We start from the raw sequence: 19,299 nt of genomic DNA on the forward strand, positions 1-19,299 counted from the left end.
TGATGTACACAAATTCCGTTGGTTAAATTTTTTCAGCGCTCAAATCTCATATTTACGGGAACCTAGGACAGGTGGAGCCTTAGTGGTACCTGGGGGAGCCCCATGAATGACCATCTCCCCAGGGCTTGCAGTGCATTAAGCCTATTCTGATGTTGATCCTCTTCCATCACTGTGTTTGTTTCTTTTTCTATCTCTAGGGAGATTCTGGGGGTCCCCTGGTCTGTGAAATTGATGATGCATGGATCCAGGTGGGGATTGTAAGCTGGGGCATTGGCTGTGGTCGCAGAGGGTATCCGGGAGTTTATACAGAAGTGAGTTTCTACAAGGATTGGGTCGTTGCTAGAGTGAGTCAGGCTTCTCGTCTGGACTCAGCAGGTGTCTTTATCCCACCTCTGTGTCTGGTGCTGCCCCTGGGCATCCTGGTGACCCCATGATCACCCCGACCCAGGGCCCTCCTGTTTCTGAGTCTCACACTAGCCCTGCCTCTGACTTCCACACTACTCAATGCCCTTCCTCAATTCCGTTTGGGATCCACTGACCCTGTGGAGATACACACGACAGAGACTGGCAGCAAGTGTGGAGCCCCAACATTGTCCCGGCCTGGAGCTCCCAGAACCTGCCTCATCCACGCCTGCAGCTTGGCTGTGCTCTGCCTGCCAGGAAGAGGCAGTTTCACCATCCCAATTAGATGGCCAGGTGACCTGCCAGGTGGAGCATAATGGCTCCTCAACATCTAGTGGAACATCTAGCAAAGAAGAGACAGCATCAACGGTGAAAGAGTGTTAGACCTGACACTTTCTCAAACCAGTCATCTCGATGATTTTTTGATCGGACTGAGGAGGCATCACCACATCCACATCTGACTCAGTTCTCTGGAGCTGGAAGAAGGTCCTGTGTTCCCCAGCGTGGATCCATATGTGAGTGGCCAGTTTCTGCCACACAAGCCTTCCAGGGGCAACTCAGTCTTGGAACCAGCCCCCTCCAACCCCAGGGCTCCAGTGGCCACACCCAGGCTGGTTGTGTTGAGGCATTAAGGAGTGTGGAGATTTCAGATGTCAACTGAATAAATGCTTGGAGTTTCTCGTGTGTTCTGAAGCTCAGGTCTCCTGAAGTTTGTGGGGTTGCACATAACATACTGTAGAAAACTAGTTTCTCCTTTAGCGGAGGGAGCTTTCCTGGCGTCCATGAAGCTCTGGAAGTTCAGAGATGGGGAGCCTGTGTCCCAGGATGGAAGTCTGACGCGTGTGTTAGGGGGTGGGTCCTGCGGCCTGAGCTCTGTTTAGGCATCAGCATCTCTGTAGCGGGGCTGATGGAGTTGAGTTTGGCAGCCTTTGTAATCAGGACCCCGGGAGCAAGAGGGCAGAGCCTGGGACGTGGCCCCCTCACCATCCCTGTACCTCTCTGTGCTGCCCTGTGACAGGCATGCCTGGTGGAGACCCCGTGGGCCTGTTGTCAAGACCCCTTGAGCCCAAAGAGCTGAGTTTCCACGAGGGGAGGGTGTAGGGAGGGCCTGGGTCTGTGTGTGTGTGTGTGTGTGTGTGTACGTACAGCTTCTTTTTCCTAATCAGCAGACCTAGTGTTCCATAGTCACCTGGACTGGCTGCTGGTCTCCCAGCCTCTGTCCCCTGTCTGGGATCACCCTGCCTGAGGGAGGCTGGGGCAGGACACTGTGCTTTTCAAATGCCAGTAGGTTATCGTTAATCCTAGTAAACACTACCGTGGTTTTACAGAAATGCGTGGTTGGGCAGACTTGGAGGCCTGTGTCTGGCTACGTTGCACTCTCGGGTGCAGCTTTCTTCCAGAACAAGCCACCTTGTTCTTTCCTGTGATGTTCTCTTCCTGGGAATGTCAGTATGGCTTCTCATTTCCTTCTCTCTTCCTCTTCATTGGCTAAGATCCAACAGAAGCAGTCAGTCCTCCCCAGGGCATCTCCTGTGGACTACCCTGGGCTGAGTAATGTGCTTTATTCTGGGCTCCCCTGACTCTCGTGGTCCTGAGCCCTTTCTTCTGTCTTGTTTCCACTGGGTGACTTTTCTGCTCAAGGTTGAAATCTGTATCATCCTTTTATTTTTTTCCCTCCAGCTCCAGGCTTGGAACAGAGCAAGACTTCAGGAAATATTTGTCAAATGTGTGAAAGGCTGGAAAAATGACTACTCACACCTTCTCTGTCACCTCACTGCTTTCTGTCAGTGCTCTCTCAGCTCATTGCTCTGTCCTGCTTTTTCTTTCCAGGATGACTTGGCAAAGAGGGGAAACCTCAACTTGGAAGCAAGAGTTACAGGAAAAGTCCAAAGCTCTGGGAAGTTTATGGTCCCAGTGGGGGTGCCCTTTGTTATGCTGATACTAGAATGTCCTTTTCTTGTGGTGGGGGAGAGGAATTCAGTTTAAGCAGCTTAGTAACTGAGGGTCAGCCTCTGGCTACCAGAAAAGTCAGGCAGGGTCTCCCAGAAAGCAGAACACTAACCTCCAAGTAAATGATAGCCATTTTCACTCCTTCCAACTATTTGTGAAGTTTCTTTTGTGAATCAGGCACTGGGCTGTGGCCACAATGAGATGTGGCTCTCAGGTGGGAGGGAAGAAATGGTCCTTAGGATAACCTTTAGGTCAGGGGGCTGGTGGCTGAGCAAACCACCCTCTGAAAGAGACAGATAGCACAGAGAGAAGAGGAGGTTGAGAAGCGGGCATTGAGTTCTACCTAAATATTGGACTGCAAAGGAAAAGGAAACAAAACCAACAAAAATGCTGATGGATTCGCATCATTAGGAGAAGCGATGTATAGTAGTGAACACTCCTATTACCCAGATTGTGTTCTTGAAATGTGATTTCACACACAAGGAAACCAGGGCTCCTTGTAGCAATGGCTTGAAAAATGTCCAGGTGTTGGGCAGGAAATGTATGAAGTCAGCCTGAAATGTCCTGTCAGATGGTAACGGAGGTATCCAGATGACTAGGATCATGTCAAAGGGACTCAGGAGCAGGTTGGTTCAGGTACCTGCTGTGATGGGTGGCATTCCTGCTAAATCCCTGTTGCAGAAAAGTCACATGTATTTCCCAGGATCTGTGATTAACGTGGATCCTTATTTTATGTTTGTTTCTGGATAAAAACACCTAATTTCATACACTCTGTTGATTCAGTATCATTGAACTCATGGCCAACAGCGGTACAATTCATGCCTGTAGGAAGCTGACCTGACCTGACCCATGTGTGTTCTCTGCAATGTGCATCACAGGCTGGAGTCCTTGAGCACCAGACAGCACTTCAGCAATTTGCAGGGGGCCATGCTAAACAGTGAAATCACCAACAAAAAGCAGAAAAATGCACAAACGTGGCACTACTTTTGTGGACTGGGAACAGGGCATCTGATTACACCATGAGAGCTGAAACGAGGAGACTCATCTCTGACCTCAGCTGAGAACATTGCTTGCATTGTTTCTGCTGAGAAACGTAATGTCATTTTTATCTTTTTCCTCTTACTTTATTGTTGGTTGTGACCTACTTGATTAGGTTGTACTTTGGTCTAGATTTCTTCATGTTTCTTTGTTTGTTGATCGTTGAGTTTATTGGATGTCTGGGGTTATAGTTTTTTAAATCAAATTTGCAAAATATTTGGCCTTTATTTCTTTAAATATCTCCCACCCCTGACCCCAGCCCTGCAACTTGCTTTTGTGAACTCTAGGGACACATAAATTAGGCCACAGGTCACATGCTCTATTTGTTATTGTCTTTTCTCTCTGTGTTTGATTTTAGAGTTTTAAAAAAGTTGTCATGTCTTTGAGCTCACTAATCTCTTCCACTGCGATGTTTTATATAAAGTCAATCCTATGATCAGTGTGTTTTCTCATCTCACAAAGGGTTGTTTTTATATCTACACGTTTGATTTGGGTCTTTTCACGTCTTCAGCATCTCTACCTAACGTTTGTGGGTGTGTGTATGACTACAGTTCTAATAGCTGTTTTAGTAATCTTGGGTTGTATTGTCATGCTCCTTGAATGGTGAGTATTGTTTGATTAGGTACCAGGCATTGTGACCTTTACCTGGTGCTTGATATTTTCCTAGAAATAGTCTTGGGCTTTATTTTGGGATGCAGTAAAATTACTAGGAAACTGATATATTCTGGTCTTGTTTTATATTTTTTGGAAGGGCTGGATTGAGACTCAGCCTAGGGATGATTAGTCGCTGTTGCTAAGGCAAGACCTTCCTGTACAGGCTACAGAGTGTTCTGGGCATCTTGAGGTTTCCAGTCTGGCTGACGGGAACAGGCACTGTTCCTGGTCGTGGGTGAGCACCAGGCATTGTTACTCGAATCCTTTGAGGAGATTATTTTTCTGGCTTCAGGGAGCTTCTTCACATTCATGCACTGACCAGCGCTCAGGTCAGCACTGAAGGGGGTGCCTCCGCTGATCCCCAGAGCTGTCTCTGTGCATAACTCCCTCTGTTCTGTGTTCTGTCTGCAGAGATACCTTGGCGTGTCCCACCCCTCAGCTTCACCTGCTCCCCTCGGGAGCCTGCTGGATTCTGCCCAGGCTCCCTCTCTGTCAGCACTGCGGCCTGGAACCTCTTTCCAGGCAGTAAGCAGAGGCAATAGTAGGGGCTCACCCCATCCAACAGCAGTCTTGTTCCTTGTGGCCTGGTGTCCAGTGTCTTGAAAACTGTTTCATATTTTTGTCATTTTTGGTTGTTTCAGGTGACACAGGGAAGGACAATGCCTGTTAGTCTATCTTGGCCATAGGAGAAGTCAACATATGCATTTAATAAGAGTCTCTAATAACTAAAAAAGTTTATCATATCTTTGTTTCCTCTCCCTTTTCACCCTGCAATATCCCTTTGTCTTGTATTTCATTCAGTCTTACCAGAATGTTGTCTCTTACTAAGCTTTTCAAATAACAAAATTCAGGTTGTGTCAATCCTCTCAGTAATTTTTCTCTGTTTTGTTGATTCCTGCTCATGTTTCCCATTATTTCCTCTCTTCTCTCAAAGCCTTTCTTTAAGAGTACAGCTTTGATCTTTCCCCCATTTTGAGTTGAATTTTCAGCTCATTTGTTATCAGTTTTCTTTATTTTCTGATACAGTGGGAGCTACCAGTTACTTTCCAGGAATGCAGTGGCTGTATCACATTGGATTTCGTGGGTAGTGCTTCCTTTTTTTTTTTTTTTTTAAATTCACTTTATTTAATTACTTTTAGAAACTTTATTTTTTTGGAGGGGGTGGTAATTAGGTTTGTTTATTTACTTATTTAATATGGAGGTACCGGGGATTGAACCCAGGACCTCATGCATGCTGGGCATGCACTCTACCACCTAGCTATACCCTCTCCCTGCGTAGTGCTTTCATTGGCAATGATCTCTAAAGTCATATCTCCCTCCTGATTACCCTTTATATCAGAGGACCACTGGCTAGGGTTTTGACTTTATTTCAGAAATACGGGATTTTTAAAAAGTTGATTTTAATATTATTGATGTGTGGCTCATGAAGAGAATGTGTATTGCATGGATTCCTTGAGATAATTGGTCTTCCGTTGTGGCCTTGATTCTGAATATTCCCTATGTGTTTATTCACAGAATGAGTGTTCTCTGTTCATAGTTGTAAATGCAGCATCTTGCTATTAGGTCTAGATAATGTGTTCTGAGAGTCAAACATTCTATACTTTTGCTTAATTTTGCATATGTAAGTTATCAGCTTTGAAGAAGATGTATCATAGCATCAGTTTCCCATAAATTGGTCATCTTTGTTCCACCTTAAAGGCTTGTCATTGCATCTTCTCATTGGTGTCTTTTCCTTACTGTATGTTACTCCCTCTGTCCTTGATACAATCTCTGCCTTGAAAGCTGTGATCCAATAACCAAATTGCTCTCCCAGCTTTCTGTTACACCAGTATGCATGTTACTTCCTGTGCCTTTATTTCCCAGGTATCTGCATCTCTTTGTGGTAAATTTGTCTCCTAGAAAGTCTATTTCTGGACCTTATGTTTTCCACCAATTTGAAAGTCATATATTGTTTAGTATGATCAACCCACTCACGCTTATCACAGATGCGATTATATCCGGGCTCAAAACTGCCATTTTGTTCAGTAGTCTGTATTTACCATACTTTCGTTTTCCTTTTATCCTGGCAGATTGTTTTTGTTTTTTTTTTTTTTATGACTCCAGTTATTAGATGCTGGTGAGGTATATATAATTCAGAAGGTCTCTACTTTAGGGTTGAGGAATTAATTTCATGTTCAACGTCCTTAAGAGCACAATTTAGATTGGTTGGATAAGCTTGAGGTGAAGATTTTTCCGATGCTGCCGAGGCCCTGTGTTCCCGCCAACAGGAAGGCAGGCGCGGAGCCGCCGCGAGGGGGCGCGGAGAGCGCGGTGCTGCGAGAGGTGCCCATGGCGTCCCCAAGCGTGCCCTGCAGGGGTGGAGGCTCCATGCACGTACTGGTCTGGTTGCTGGTCCTTTGGCTCCTGGTCCTTCATACTGAGCTCAGTGAGACCGGGGCAGACCGTGATTGGACAGGACTGGGCCTGGCTGTTCACATGGGTGCTGGGCTTGGGGAGGGGCGGTGGAATTTCGGGGGCGGGGGTTGGGGAGGTGGAGTTTGGGTGGGGGTGGGGGTGGGGGTGGGGAGGGTGAGATGGGAAGAGGCCACGACGAAGGGGCAGGCTCAGGCCAGCTCCATTCTCACTGGTGTCTCATCTTCCCCAGGTGAGGGTGACAGCCCCAAGGAGGATTCTGCAATGAGTCCGGCAATCCCAGAGGCCCCCTCAGCTCCAGGACACCCGAAATCCCGGAAGTTTCCAGTGCCCACTGTAGCTCCAGGGCCAGCTGCAGCCACAGTGGGGGCGGCTTTCGAATCCAGCCAGACTCCTGTATTTGAAGGGTTGTCTCTTAAAGGTACTGCTTCTACACGGGACTGTAAGGCCTGCCTAGGAAGCCAGTAGGGGTCACTGCCTGGCTGTGGGTTTGAAAGGTCAAAAGATTCTGAATGGTTTGAGAGGAAACCTGGCTCTATCCTCAGGGTGGAGGTAGAAGTGGTGGAGGCGGTGGTGTTGGAGGAGGTGGAGGTGGAGGTTGAGGAATTGGTAGGAGGGAGACAGTGGTGTCACCTCCTGTCCCTCTTCTTACTGAGCCAAGGAAGATGTATCCATCGGGATATGAGGATAATTGATGGAATGCCAGCCCCGAAAAGAAGGTGGCCCTGGCAGGTGAGCCTGCAGACGGGAGGAGTTCACAGATGCGGAGGTTCCCTCTTTGCCCCACGGTGGGTGCTGACTGCAGGTCACTGTGTAAATAGGTGAGTGTTTGGGTAAATAGGTAAGTGTTTGGGGATGTAGGTTGGGCTACTGGTTGGGCTGCACGACATGGAGCCAGTCCTAACCCTCACCTGAGCTTTCTCTTCCTCATTTAAAATCAGATTACAGCCCCTAGCTTGTATTCAGTAGAAGTAAAAGATGAATTTTGCATTTCTTCCAAGATCTCAGGTGCTGCTGTGGTGGTTCTGGGATATCAATGGAGAATCACTGCCTTGAGAGGTTAGGGGTTTATCGATGGGATGTGATTTAGAGTGAGAAAATGGCCTATGGCTCGTGTAGGAGATGGCATGAGGCTGGGAGGAACATGGAAGGGGTGGAGGGGAGTGCAGACCCTCCAGCATCTCTGTGAGGGGCTTGTCCTCTTCCCGCAGCTATGAGATATACGAAGTGAAGCTGGGAAGTACGTGGTTACATGCAGATTCCCCAGATGCAGTGGTCGTTACAGCCAAAGACATCTATCGCCATAGTGGGTATAATCGGACTGCTTACATTCACGACATTGCCGTTATTAAGTTGAACTCCTCTGTGAGTTATTCCTCATCCATCCAGCCAGTGTGCCTCCCAGAAAAGGATTTTGAAGTGCTACCTGGGACACAGTGCTGGGTGACTGGATGGGGGCGAACAATTGAAAACGGTGAGACTGGCAGACAGGATCTGGGGTGGGTGCAGCCTGGTGCCCAGGGGTTGGGCTACAGACTGAAGGGAGGGTCAGCGAGGCTGGTTCTCTAACAGGCGGGTGCGGGAGGAAGCGGAGGGGATGCTGGCAGGTTGTGACTGAAGTGCATGAGCAGTTTCTGTAGTTGTGTTAGGACCTGGGGGCCTGGGTCCAGGTAGGGTGGGTTCTCTCCAGGGTGGATTTCAGGTCTCCCATTCAGAGCCGTCCTTCTCTGGAATGACCTGCCAGGGGGCAGGGAGCTTGTTGTGCCTGGGGTGTAGGTGTAGCCAGAGCAGCCCTGTTGGTGTGTCTGTGAGGCCCCTTATGTGGAAGGAGGCTGGTCTGGCAGCTTTGGTCACTAGCTGTCCTAGAGTCTGTGAACCTGCTGCGTGCAGGGCCCTGTCACTGTTACTACAGATACTCAGAGTGACAGACACCTGGGTTTGTATCAGGCTGGTAAGGCCTTGCCTCTTCCTGTCCTGAAGTGTTCCTCCTCCTGTCTTGCTTTGCTTCTCACCTCCTTGGCTCCTCATGCCAACATTTGGCTTGTTTCCTTCTGAGCTAATAGGGACGATATCTACTGTCCTTCCTTCATCTCAGGAGGCATCAGGGTGTGACTGCGCTGATCATGACGCACTGTGCGCTCTGGGGGCCTCTGTCCTGTTCCACTCATGCAGGGTCTCTTATTCTTGAATTGCCTCTTTCAGTACCATCATCAAGGCCACCTGATCTTCAGGAGATTGAGCAAACCATTCTTCAACTGGAGAAATGTAATGAGATGGCCCAGGAAGCAGCGAATATGTCTGACCAACTAGTGCGAAAAGGAATGATCTGTGGCCATAACAAAGAGAGGGGAGGTCCCTGCAGGGTGAGTTTGTGGGTCCCTTGCTGCATCTACATTGATATCTCCCCTCAAAATTCCCTCTTTCCCAGGGTCAGGGCTTGGGTTATTCGCTACCTCCTCGTTTCATCCTTTAATTAGGAGAGATCAGGAGAGACTTCTCATCACTCCCCTGAGCTGACCTGGCCTGTGCCTCCAAAAGGGAGCAGCCCTCACATCCTGGGGGTGCTGCCAGGGTGGGTGGGATTGAGGATGATAATGATAATAATGTAAGTTCCTGTACCTGAGTTCCTTCTTTGGGGCACTTACTGTGCCAGTGTGAGAATTCACCCACATTAGCTCAGTTAATCATGTCACAACCCTGCAACGTACACATCATACATGTTATCATACCAATGTGGTCCCTCCAGAGACAGTAATTCCAGGTCCTCCTGTGAGTGGATTTAGGACAACTGGGCCCACAGTCTCCCCTCTGCACCAAGCTGCCTTTCTGAGCAGGGAGCATTTAAGCTCAGTCTTAGAGGATTTGGATTCTGGAGAGAGAGAGAACAACACAGTTGGGAGGAGGAACAGCAAGTACAGTGGCTCAGAGGTTGGAGGGAACTTGTCATGTTTAGGGACATGTTAAGGGTCTGGAGCAATGAGGGGGCAGATATGGCCAGAGAAGGGGGTTGGAGTCAGAATATGTGTGGCCTGGAATGCTGTGCTGTGTTTCCCGGTGCCGTCCATGCAGGACTGGAGGCCAGGAGTTTGTAGGCAATGTAGCAATGGTGTTGTAGGCATGTAGGCGATGGTGTTGATCCCAGGCAGGACCTGGGGCGGAGGGGCTGGTGAAGGGGTTGTGTTTGAGGCGGAGTCGTCAGGTGTTGGTGACTGACTGCAGGTGAGGGAGGGGATGAGGGAGAGCTGAGGACTGTTGAGTTTCTGACTGAGTGGTTGGGGTTGGAGGTTAGTTTCCAGGTGATGGGATGTTTGGAGAGGATCCTGGGGAAAGGGTCAGGGCAGTGGAAGCCTAGGGGGCACTGGATGACAATGTGAGTATATTAGCTACAATGCTGATGTACCAGGGCCTGCTGGTTTAATTGCTCCTGTGCATCTCGGAACACCTGGAAAGAGTGGTATTTCTCAGATGATGTTAAAGTTTTCAACTCTCCAATCTCATTCACAGAAACCTGGGCTTGGTTGGTACCTGGGGAAGGACCTGGGTGACTGTGTCCCAAGTGCCTTGCTGTAATCAGCCTGTTCTGATGTTGGTTGCCTTCCATTCCTGTGTTTCTTTTTTTTTCTGCAGGGAGATTCTGGGGGTCCCCTGGTCTGTCAGTGTAATGACTCATGGGTCCAGGTGGGGATTGTGAGCTGGGCTGTTCGCTGTGGTATCAAAGAAGTGCCTGCAGTTTATACAGATGTTAGGTTCTACAAGGATTGGGTCATTAATCAAGTTACTAAGGTGTCCTCCTGTGGCGCAGCAGGTGTCTTTATCCCACTTCTGTGTCTGGTGCTGCCCTTGGGCATCCTGGTGACGCCATGATACCCTGTCTCAGGGCCCTCCTGTTTCTGAGTCTCACACTAGCCCTGCCTCTGACCTCCACACTACTCAATGCCCTTCCTCGATTCTGTTTGGGATCCACTGACCCTGTGGAGATACACACGACAGAGACTGGCAGCAAGTGTGGAGCCCCGACATTGTCCCGGCCTGGAGATCCTGGGACCTGCCTCATCCACACCTGCAGCTTGGCTGTGCTCTGCCTGCCAGGAAGGAGGCAGTGACACCATCCCAGCAGGGTGGCCAGGTGATCTGCCAGGTGGAGTGTAATGGCTCCTCAACATCTAGTGGAACATCTAGCAAAGAAGAGACAGCATCAACGGTGAAACAGCATTAGACCTGACACTTTCTCAAGCCAGCCATCTCGATGATTTTTTGATCGGACTGAGGAGGCATCACCACGTCCACATCTGACTCAGTTCTCTGGAGCTGGAAGAAGGTCCTGTGTGGATCCATCTGTGAGTGGCCAGCTTCTGCCACACAAACCACCAGGGGCAACTCAGTCTTGGAACCACCCCCCACCAGGGGTCCAGTGGCCACACCCAGGCTCACCACTGGTTGTGTTGAGGCATTAAGGAGTGTGGAGATTTCAGATGTCAACTGAATAAATGCTTGGAGTTTCTCGTGTGTTCTGAAGCTCAGGTCTCCTGAAGTTTGTGGGGTTGCACATAACATACTGTAGAAAACTAGTTTCTCCTTTAGCTGAGGGAGCTTTCCTGGCGTCCATGAAGCTCTGGAAGTTCAGAGATGGGGAGCCTGTGTCCCAGGACGGAAGTCTGACGCCTGTGTTCGGGGGTGGGTCCTGCGGCCTGAGCTCTGTTTAGGCATCAGCGTCTCTGTAGCGGGGCTGATGTAGTTGAGTTTGGCAGCCTCTGTAATCAGGACCCCGGGAGCAAGAGGGCAGAGCCTGGGACGTGGCCCCCTCACTGCCCCGTACCTCTCTGTACTGCCCCTTGACAGGCATGCCTGGTGGAGACCCCGTGGGCCTGTTGTCAAAACCCTTTGAGCCCAAAGAGCTGAGTCTCCACGAGGGGAGGGTGTAGGGAGGGCCTGGCTCTGTGTGTGTGTGTGTGTGTGTGTGTACAGCGTCTTTGTCCCAGTCAGCACACCTAGTGTCCCATAGTCACCTGGACTGGCTGCTGATCTTCCTCTCGGTTCTGGGTTGATATTGATTGATTGAGTATTCCTCTTATGGGCTGTATTGTCATGCTCCTTGAATGGTGAGTATTGTTTGATTAGGTACCAGGCATTGTGACCTTTACCTGGTGCTTGGTATTTTCCTAGAAATAGTCTTGGGCTTTATTTTGGGATGCAGTTAAATTACTAGGAAACTGATATATTCTGGTCTTGTTTTACATTTTTTTGGAAGGGCTGGATTGAGACTCAGCCTAGGGATGATTAGTCGCTGTTGCTAAGGCAAGACCTTCCTGTACAGGCTACAGAGTGTTCTGGGCATCTTGAGGTTTCCAGTCTGGCTGACGGGAACAGGCACTGTTCCTGGTCGTGGGTGCGCACCAGGCATTGTTACTCGAATCCTTTGAGGAGGTTATTTTTCTGGCTTCAGGGAGCTTCTTCACATTCATGCACTGACCAGTGCTCAGCCCAAAACTGAAAGTGGTGCCTCCCCTGATCTCTGAGGCTGTCTCTCTGTGTGTAACTTCCTCTGTCCTGTGTTCTGTCTGCAGAGATGCCTTAGCGTGTACCCCCCCTCAGCTTCACCTGCTCCCCTTGGGAGCCTGCTGGGTTCTGCCCAGGCTCTGTCTCTGCACTGCGGCCTGGAACCTCTCTCCAGGCAGTAAGCAGAGGCAATAGTAGGGCTCACCCCATGCATCAGCAGTCTTGCTCCTTGTGGCCTGATGTCCAGTGTCTTGAAAACTGTTGTTTCATATTTTTGTCATTTTTGGTTTGAAATGGTGGGAAGGATAATGCCTATTAATGTATCTTAGCTTTAGAAGAAAGTAACATATTCATTTAATAATATTTTGTAATAATGAAAAAGAGTCAGTCATATGTCTACGTTGCTTTTCTTTTTCACCATGTGATTTGGTTTCTCTCTTGTAGTGTTTCATTCGGTCTTACTAGAATGTTGTCTCTTACTAAGCTTTTCAAAGCTCAGAGTCCTGGCTGTGTCAGTCCTCTCACTGACTTTTGTTTATTGATTGATTTCTGCTTCTGTTTTCCATGACTTCCTCCCTTCTTCCAAACTCTTTCTTTGAGATTATTCCATTGATCTTGTCCCCATTTAGCTGAATTTTTAGCTCATTTGTTACCAGTTTTCTTTATTTTCTGATACAGTGAAAGCTATCAATTACTTTCACGTAGGATTGCACAGGTAGTGCTTTTGTTGGCAATGATCTCTCTAGAGTCATGTTTCCTTCCTGATTTCCTTTTTAAAGGAGGGCCGTTGGTTATGGTTTTGAGTTTGTTTCAGAAATATGAGATTTTTAAAGCTTGATTTTCATATTGTTGACGTGTGGCTCATGAAGAGAATGTGTATCACACGGATTCCTTGAGATAACTAGTCTTCCGTTGTGGCCTTGATTCTAAATACGTCCTATGTGTTTATTCAGAATGAGTGTTCTCTGTTGATAGTTGTAAAATTGATCATATGGCTACTAAGTCAAGATGATGAATTTTGAGAGTTGAATATTCTATATTAATGCTCACTTTTGCCTATGTAAGCGATCAGCTTCCCAAGAGGAGTGTATCAAAGCATCAGTGTCCCATAAGTTGGTCACCTTTGCTCTACCTGTTAAAGGCTTGTCATGCGTCTTCTCACTGGTGTCCTGTTCTTACTGTATGGGACTCCCTCTGTCCTCGATACAATCTTTGCCTTAAATGTTATGATCTGATAACCAAATTGCTATGGCAGTTTTGGTTTGCTCCAGATCGGCCTAGCATTTTGCTTTCTGTCCCTTTTATCCGACATGTGTACCTGTAGCTCTTTCTTGTAAATTTGTCTTCTCAGAGAGTCTACTTCTGGAGCTCACTTTCCCTCCAATCTGAAAGTTCTTGTTTTTTCTGGTGTGTTTCCCCCAGTTATGCTCATTATAGACACTGCTATAGTCGAACACTAAACTTCCGTTTTGTTCTGTGTTTTCTACTTCCCATACTTTTGTTTTTCTTTTTCTTTTTCATTGGGCATTGCGCATACTGCATTTTCCTTCACTCTCTCTCTCTCTTTTATTTTTTTCATTTTTTAAAGATCGCGCTGAGGTATCTAATCCGGAATATGTGTACTTCAAAGTGGAGAAATTAATTTCATGTTCAAGGGTCTTAAGAGCACAACCAAGAATAGGTTTTGGTTGAATCTGCAGGAGGTGAAGATCCTGGAGGAGGAGCTTTCCGGTTCTGCCTTGGGCCCCGGGCTCCCGCCAACAGGAGGCAGGAGCCGAGCGGCCGCCAGGGGGCGCCACAGGGAGCGGAAGCGGCCAGAGGGTCCCATGGCGTCCCCAGGTGTCCTCCGCAGCGGCGGCGTCTCCCTGGGCCTCCTGCTCTGGCTCCTGCTCCTTCAGCCCCGGCTCAGTGAGGTCCAGAAGAGCAGGAGTCAGAGGAGGCTGGGCTGGGCTGCTCGCTTGGGGGCTGGCGGTAGGAGTTGAGGATGGGGAAGTTTCCTTGGCAAGAGGCCAGTGATGGGGGGGGGGGGGGCTCCGGCCAGCTCCTTTCTCACTGGTGTCTCATCTTCCCCAGGTGAGGGTGGCCGACTCAAGGAGGATTCTGCAATGAGCCGGGCAATCCCGGAGGCCCCCTCAGCTCCAGGACACCCGAAATCCCCGAAGATTCCAGTACCCACTCTATCTCCTGTGCTGCCCACACCCACAGCAGGAGAGGCTTTGGAATCCAGCCAGAAACCTGTAAATGGAGGGAGGCCCCCTCAAGGTAAGACCTCTGCATAGGGCTGTACAGGCCCGCCTGGGATCCAGTGGGGCATGCGGCCTGGCCTGGAGGGGTCTAAGGGTCGGAGGGTTCTGGAGGCTTTGAGAGGAAGCGTGGCTCTGCCCTGGGAGTGCGGGGTGGTGGTGGTGGAGGCGGAGGTAGTGGCGATGAGTGGGGAAGGGAGGCAACAGCTTCACCTTCCGTCCTCCTTTTACTGAGCCAAGCAGCATGTGGTCATCGGACTTCAAGGATAGTTGGTGGAATGCCCGCCAGAGAGAGAAAGTGGCCCTGGCAGGTGAGCCTGCAGATCAATGATCAACACATATGCGGAGGCTCCCTCATTGGCCCACAGTGGGTGCTGACCGCTGCCCACTGCATATTTGGGTGAGTGCTTCAGGCTCTGGCTTTGGGTTCCTGGTCAGGTTGTCTGCAGTGGAGCCATCCCTGTCCCATTCCTCCTCTGTATCTGAAAAAAAGGTCACGGCCCCTAGTTTGTGTTCAGTAGGAATGAGACCTGAAAGTTTGCATTTCTGGCAAGATCCCAGGTGCTGCTGCTGGTGGTCCTGGGAACTCACTTGAAGAATTACTAACCCAAGTGGTTAAGTGTCTGTGGAGAGGATGGGGTTTGGAGGGAGAAATGGCTGATGGCTGGTGTAGGAGATGGGATGAGGCCGGGAGGAACATGGAAGGGGTGGAGGGGAGTGTAGACCCTCCAGCATCTCCGTGAGAGTCTTGTCCTCTTCCCGCAGCTATGAGGAATATACGGTGAAGCTGGGAGTCATATTTTTACGTTCGAATCCCAAGAATGCAATGGTCATTCCGGTTCGGGACATCGTTTGCCATAGCCATTATGATGTTAGAACCTTGAGTAATGACATTGCCCTTGCTCTGCTGGCCTTCTCTGTGAATTATTCCTCATCCATCCAGCCAGTGTGCCTCCCAGAAAAGCATTTTGAAGCAAACGCTGGGACCCGGTGCTGGGTGACTGGATGGGGGCAAACAACTGAAAATGGTGAGACTGGCAGACAGGATCTGGGGTGGGTGCAGCCTGGTGCCCCAGGGGTTGGGCTGCAGACTGAAGGGAGGGTCAGCGAGGCTGGTTCTCTAACAGGCGGGTGTGGGAGGAAGCGGAGGGGATGCTGGCAGGTTGTGACTGAAGTGCATGAGCAGTTTCTGTAGTTGTGTTAGGACCTGGGGGCCTGGGTCCAGGTAGGGTGGGTTCTCTCCAGGGTGGATTTCAGGTCTCCCATTCAGAGCCGTCCTTCTCTGGAATGACCTGCCAGGGGGCAGGGAGCTTGTTGTGCCTGGGGTGTAGGTATAGCCAGAGCAGCCCTGTTGGTGTGTCTGTGAGGCCCCTTATGTGGAAGGAGGCTGGTCTGGCAGCTTTGGTCACTAGCTGTCCTAGAGTCTGTGAACCTGCTGCGTGCAGGGCCCTGTCACTGTTACTACAGATACTCAGAGTGACAGACACCTGGGTTTGTATCAGGCTGGTAAGGCCTTGCCTCTTCCTGTCCTGAAGTGTTCCTCCTCCTGTCTTGCTTTGCTTCTCACCTCCTTGGCTCCTCATGCCAACATTTGGCTTGTTTCCTTCTGAGCTAATAGGGACGATATCTACTGTCCTTCCTTCATCTCAGGAGGCATCAGGGTGTGACTGCGCTGATCATGACGCACTGTGCGCTCTGGGGGCCTCCGTCCTGTTCCACTCATGCAGGCTGTCTTACTCCTGACTTGTCTCTCTGTAGCATCAGTACTGCCAGATGTTCTTCAGGAGACTGAGCAAATTCTTCTTCACCGCAAAGAATGTAATCAGAGGATGCAGGCAAAATTAAGATTCCGTCGCACACTAGTTCGAAAAGGGATGATCTGTGGCTATCACGAAAAGATGAAAAGTCCGTGCAAGGTGAGTTTGTGGGTCCCTTGCTGCTCTGCATTGATGTGGTCCCCTCAAAGTCCTCTCATCTCCCAGGGGCGGAGCCTAGGTTATTTGCCACCTCCTTGTTTCAGACTTTAGTGAAGGAGATTCAGGGGAGAATCCCTCATGGCTCTCCTGAGCTGGCCTGGCTTGTTCCTTCAAAGGGAGCAGCCCTAACGTTCTGGGGCGGAGCTGCCAGGGAAGGTGAAGTTGAGGATGACAATAATAGAAGTTCCTGTCACTGAGTTTCTCCTATGGGGCACTTACCATGCCAATGATAACATTACTCAGTTATCCACATATATCCGTGCAACATAAACATTATACATGTTATTATACAGATGCGTTCCCTCCAGAGACGTTAATTCAAGGTCCCCCTGGGAGTAGGGGTAGGATTCCTGGGCCCTCACTCTCTCCTCTGCACCAGGCTGCCATCCTGAGCTGAGAGCATTTGACTTGGTCTTAGAGCAGGAGTATTTGAATTCTGGAAAGAGGAGAACAGAACTGTTGGCTGAGGGAGCAGCAAATACAGCAGCTCAGAATCAAAGGGAACTTGTTTAGGGAGCATGATAGAGATCTGGTGCAGTGAGTTTTCAAATATGGACAAAGAAGGGATTTGGAGTATAGAATGTGTAGCTCAGAATGCTGTGCTGTGTTTGCAGGTGCCGTCCATGCAGGACTAGGGGCAGGTTTTTTTCACTATGTAGGTGATGGTGTTGATCCCAGGCAGGACCTGGGGTGGAGGGGTCGGTGAAGGGGTTGTGTTTGAGGTAGAGTTGTCAGGTGTTGGTGACTGACTGCAGGTGAGGCAAGGGGTGAGGGAGAGCTGAGGACTGTTGAGTTTCTGACTGAGTGGTTGGGGTTGGAGGTTAGTTTCCAGGTGATGGGATGTTTGGAGAGGATCCTGGGGAAGGGGTCAGGGCAGTGGAAGCCTAGGGGGCACTGGATGACAGTGTGTATATCAGCCGCAGTCCTGATGTACCGGGGTTGTTGGTTTAATTGCTTCTGTGCATCCTGGAGCACCTGAGAAGGAGTGGTATTTCGCAGATGATGTTAAAGTTTTCAACTCTCCAATCTCATTGACAGATATCTGGTTCTGGTGGGTACCTGGGGAAGGACCTGGGTGTCTGTGTCACTAGTAACTTGCTCTCCTTGCTCTCGATCAGCCTGTTCTGACATTGATACCTTCCATTCCTGTGTTTCTATATTTTTTTTTCTGCAGGGAGATTCTGGGGGTCCTCTGGTCTGTGAATTTAATGACTTATGGGTCCAGGTGGGAATTGTGAGCTGGGGTGTTGCATGTGGTGCCACAGGATTGCCTGAAGTGTATACAGATGTTACTTCCTACAAAGATTGGGTTATTGATCAAGTTATTAAGGTGTCCTCCTGTGGCTCAGCAGGCTTCTTTTTCCCACCTCTGTGTCTGGTGCTGCCCTTGGGCATCCTGGTGACCCCATGGTTACCTGGCCCACAGCACTCCTGTTTCTGAGTCTCTCAGTAGCCCTGCTTCTGATCTCCCACAACTACTCAGTGCCCTTTCCTTAAATTCGTTGGATTCACTGACCCAGTGGAGATCCACCTGACAGAGAGTTGCAGCAAGAGAGGTAGCAGAGAAGTTCCCCAGCCTGGTGCCCCTTTCACTGCCTCGTCCACACCTACACCTTGGCTGTGCTCTGCCTGCCAGGAAGAGGCAGTGAAACCATCCCTGCAAGATGGGCAGTCGACCTACCAGGTGGAGCACGATTGGTCCTCAACATCTAGTGGAACATCTAGCAAAGAAGAGACAGCATCAATGGTGAAACAGCATTAGACCAGACACTTTCTCAAGCTCAGCATCTTGGTGATTTTTTGGAGGCACTGTGGTGGCATCACCATGTCCACATCTGACTCAGTTCTCTGGCACTGGGACAAGTTCCTGTGTTCCCCAGCGTGGATCCATCTGTGAGTGGCCAGCTTCTGGCACACAAGCCTTCCAAGTGCTACTCAGTCTTGGACTCCACCCCCAGGGCTCCAGTGGCCACACCCAGGCCCACCCTAAGTTGTGTGAGGTGATTATGGAGTATTGATATTTCTGATATCCATGGAATAAATGTTTGGAATTTGTTGTTTTGTGTTCTGATCTTTGTTTTCCTGGAGGTTGTGGGTTGCGTATAATATACTCTAGAGAACTAGTTTTTTCCCATTTGACTAAGAAACTATTCATGGTTTATATTATGCCCAAGAGGGAGAGGCGAGTCCCCACCTGCTCATGTGTGAGTCCTAAGGATGGTATTATTCAGCTGGGTTTTGCTCCCTGTACTCCTGTTATAGTCATCAGCGTGTCTGCAGTGAGCTTTGTAGCCTAATTTCATAGCCTTCGTAACTCAGATTAGAAGATGGAGATAGAGTCAAATTGAGAATACATATATTTTGGACATAAGCAATATTCTTCCTCTTCCATTGCTTCTACTTGCTGCTCACCTCCACTTTGTTACCAAAGATCTGTATTCCCACAGAGAGGAGTATAAGAGAGATTCACTATATTAGGTACTGGTTCCTTTTAAAATTTAATTAAAATACTTTAATGGTGCATGCTAAGCACATGTTTACGACCTCATGCATGCTAAGCGCACGCTCTACCACTGCACTTTACCCCACTCCTCAAGGTACTGGTTCTTTACCCTCATTCTAGGACAGTGTCCCAGAGTCTCTGTGTCTTGCTGCTAATTAACTTCCTCTCCATCTCCTGTCACCTGCCCTTCCAGAGGTCAATGTTTCAGCTCCCAGATATCCCTGGGCTTCAAGTGTAGTTTTTGTCTTATGTGTTGTCTAAGGAAGGCTGGAGTTGAGAGACTAGGAACTTGCATCAGATCTAGTCTGTTAATAAGTATTGAACCAGCTGCTTTTAGAAGCCACTGAATATTCACGAGTTAAAAAAATAAATTTAACTTCTTGTTCCTATAACATTCCAAACAGGTGTTCTTGGTCAGCAGGTGGTGTTTCTCCATCTTAAAGCTCCACTCAACCCTGTGGTTCATGCTTTAGAATAAGAATCTCAGAATTCCCTGGAGGGCTTATTAAAATACAGATTGCTGACCACACTCCCAGAGTGTTCAATCCTGCAGGTTTGGGGTGGGTCCTGAGAATGTACATCTCTAACAAGTTCCCAGGTTATCCTGCTGCTGCTCTGGGGACCA

The 19,299-nt window shown here is 49.1% G+C and overlaps 3 protein-coding genes across 4 annotated transcripts in view; all 3 read left to right on the plus strand.

The window, feature by feature from the left end:
• Positions 1-6,553, plus strand: part of LOC105072930 (serine protease 44) — a 44,297-nt gene extending 37,744 nt beyond the window's left edge. The window contains exon 6 of the mRNA XM_074345032.1: positions 198-6,553. Within this exon, the coding sequence (XP_074201133.1) occupies positions 198-434 (237 nt within the window). The 3' untranslated portion in view covers positions 435-6,553. The remainder of the gene's footprint in view (positions 1-197) is intronic.
• Positions 6,554-6,612: 59 nt separating this feature from the next.
• Positions 6,613-10,971, plus strand: LOC105072940 (serine protease 44-like). Its single transcript, XM_045520540.2, has 5 exons — positions 6,613-6,877; positions 7,118-7,277; positions 7,668-7,930; positions 8,659-8,819; positions 10,084-10,971. Exons 1-5 carry the CDS (start codon positions 6,721-6,723, stop codon positions 10,318-10,320), a joined length of 978 nt encoding a protein of 325 aa, XP_045376496.2. The 5' UTR covers positions 6,613-6,720; the 3' UTR covers positions 10,321-10,971.
• A 1,286-nt stretch (positions 10,972-12,257) lies between these two features.
• Positions 12,258-18,197, plus strand: LOC141573260 (serine protease 44-like). 2 transcript variants are annotated; one of them, XM_074345033.1, is made up of 5 exons: positions 12,258-14,214; positions 14,436-14,595; positions 14,961-15,223; positions 15,954-16,111; positions 17,346-18,197. In XM_074345033.1, the coding sequence occupies exons 1-5, from the start codon at positions 13,968-13,970 to the stop codon at positions 17,610-17,612; spliced, it is 1,095 nt and encodes a 364-aa protein (XP_074201134.1). In that variant the 5' UTR covers positions 12,258-13,967; the 3' UTR covers positions 17,613-18,197. The 2 variants fall into 2 exon arrangements, with proteins under 2 accessions (XP_074201134.1, XP_074201135.1); XM_074345034.1 differs by having other exon boundaries at positions 17,808-18,197.
• The last annotated feature ends 1,102 nt before the right edge of the window (positions 18,198-19,299 follow it).

This window comes from Camelus bactrianus, chromosome 17, assembly GCF_048773025.1.
Source record: "Camelus bactrianus isolate YW-2024 breed Bactrian camel chromosome 17, ASM4877302v1, whole genome shotgun sequence".
NCBI lineage: Eukaryota > Metazoa > Chordata > Mammalia > Artiodactyla > Camelidae > Camelus > Camelus bactrianus.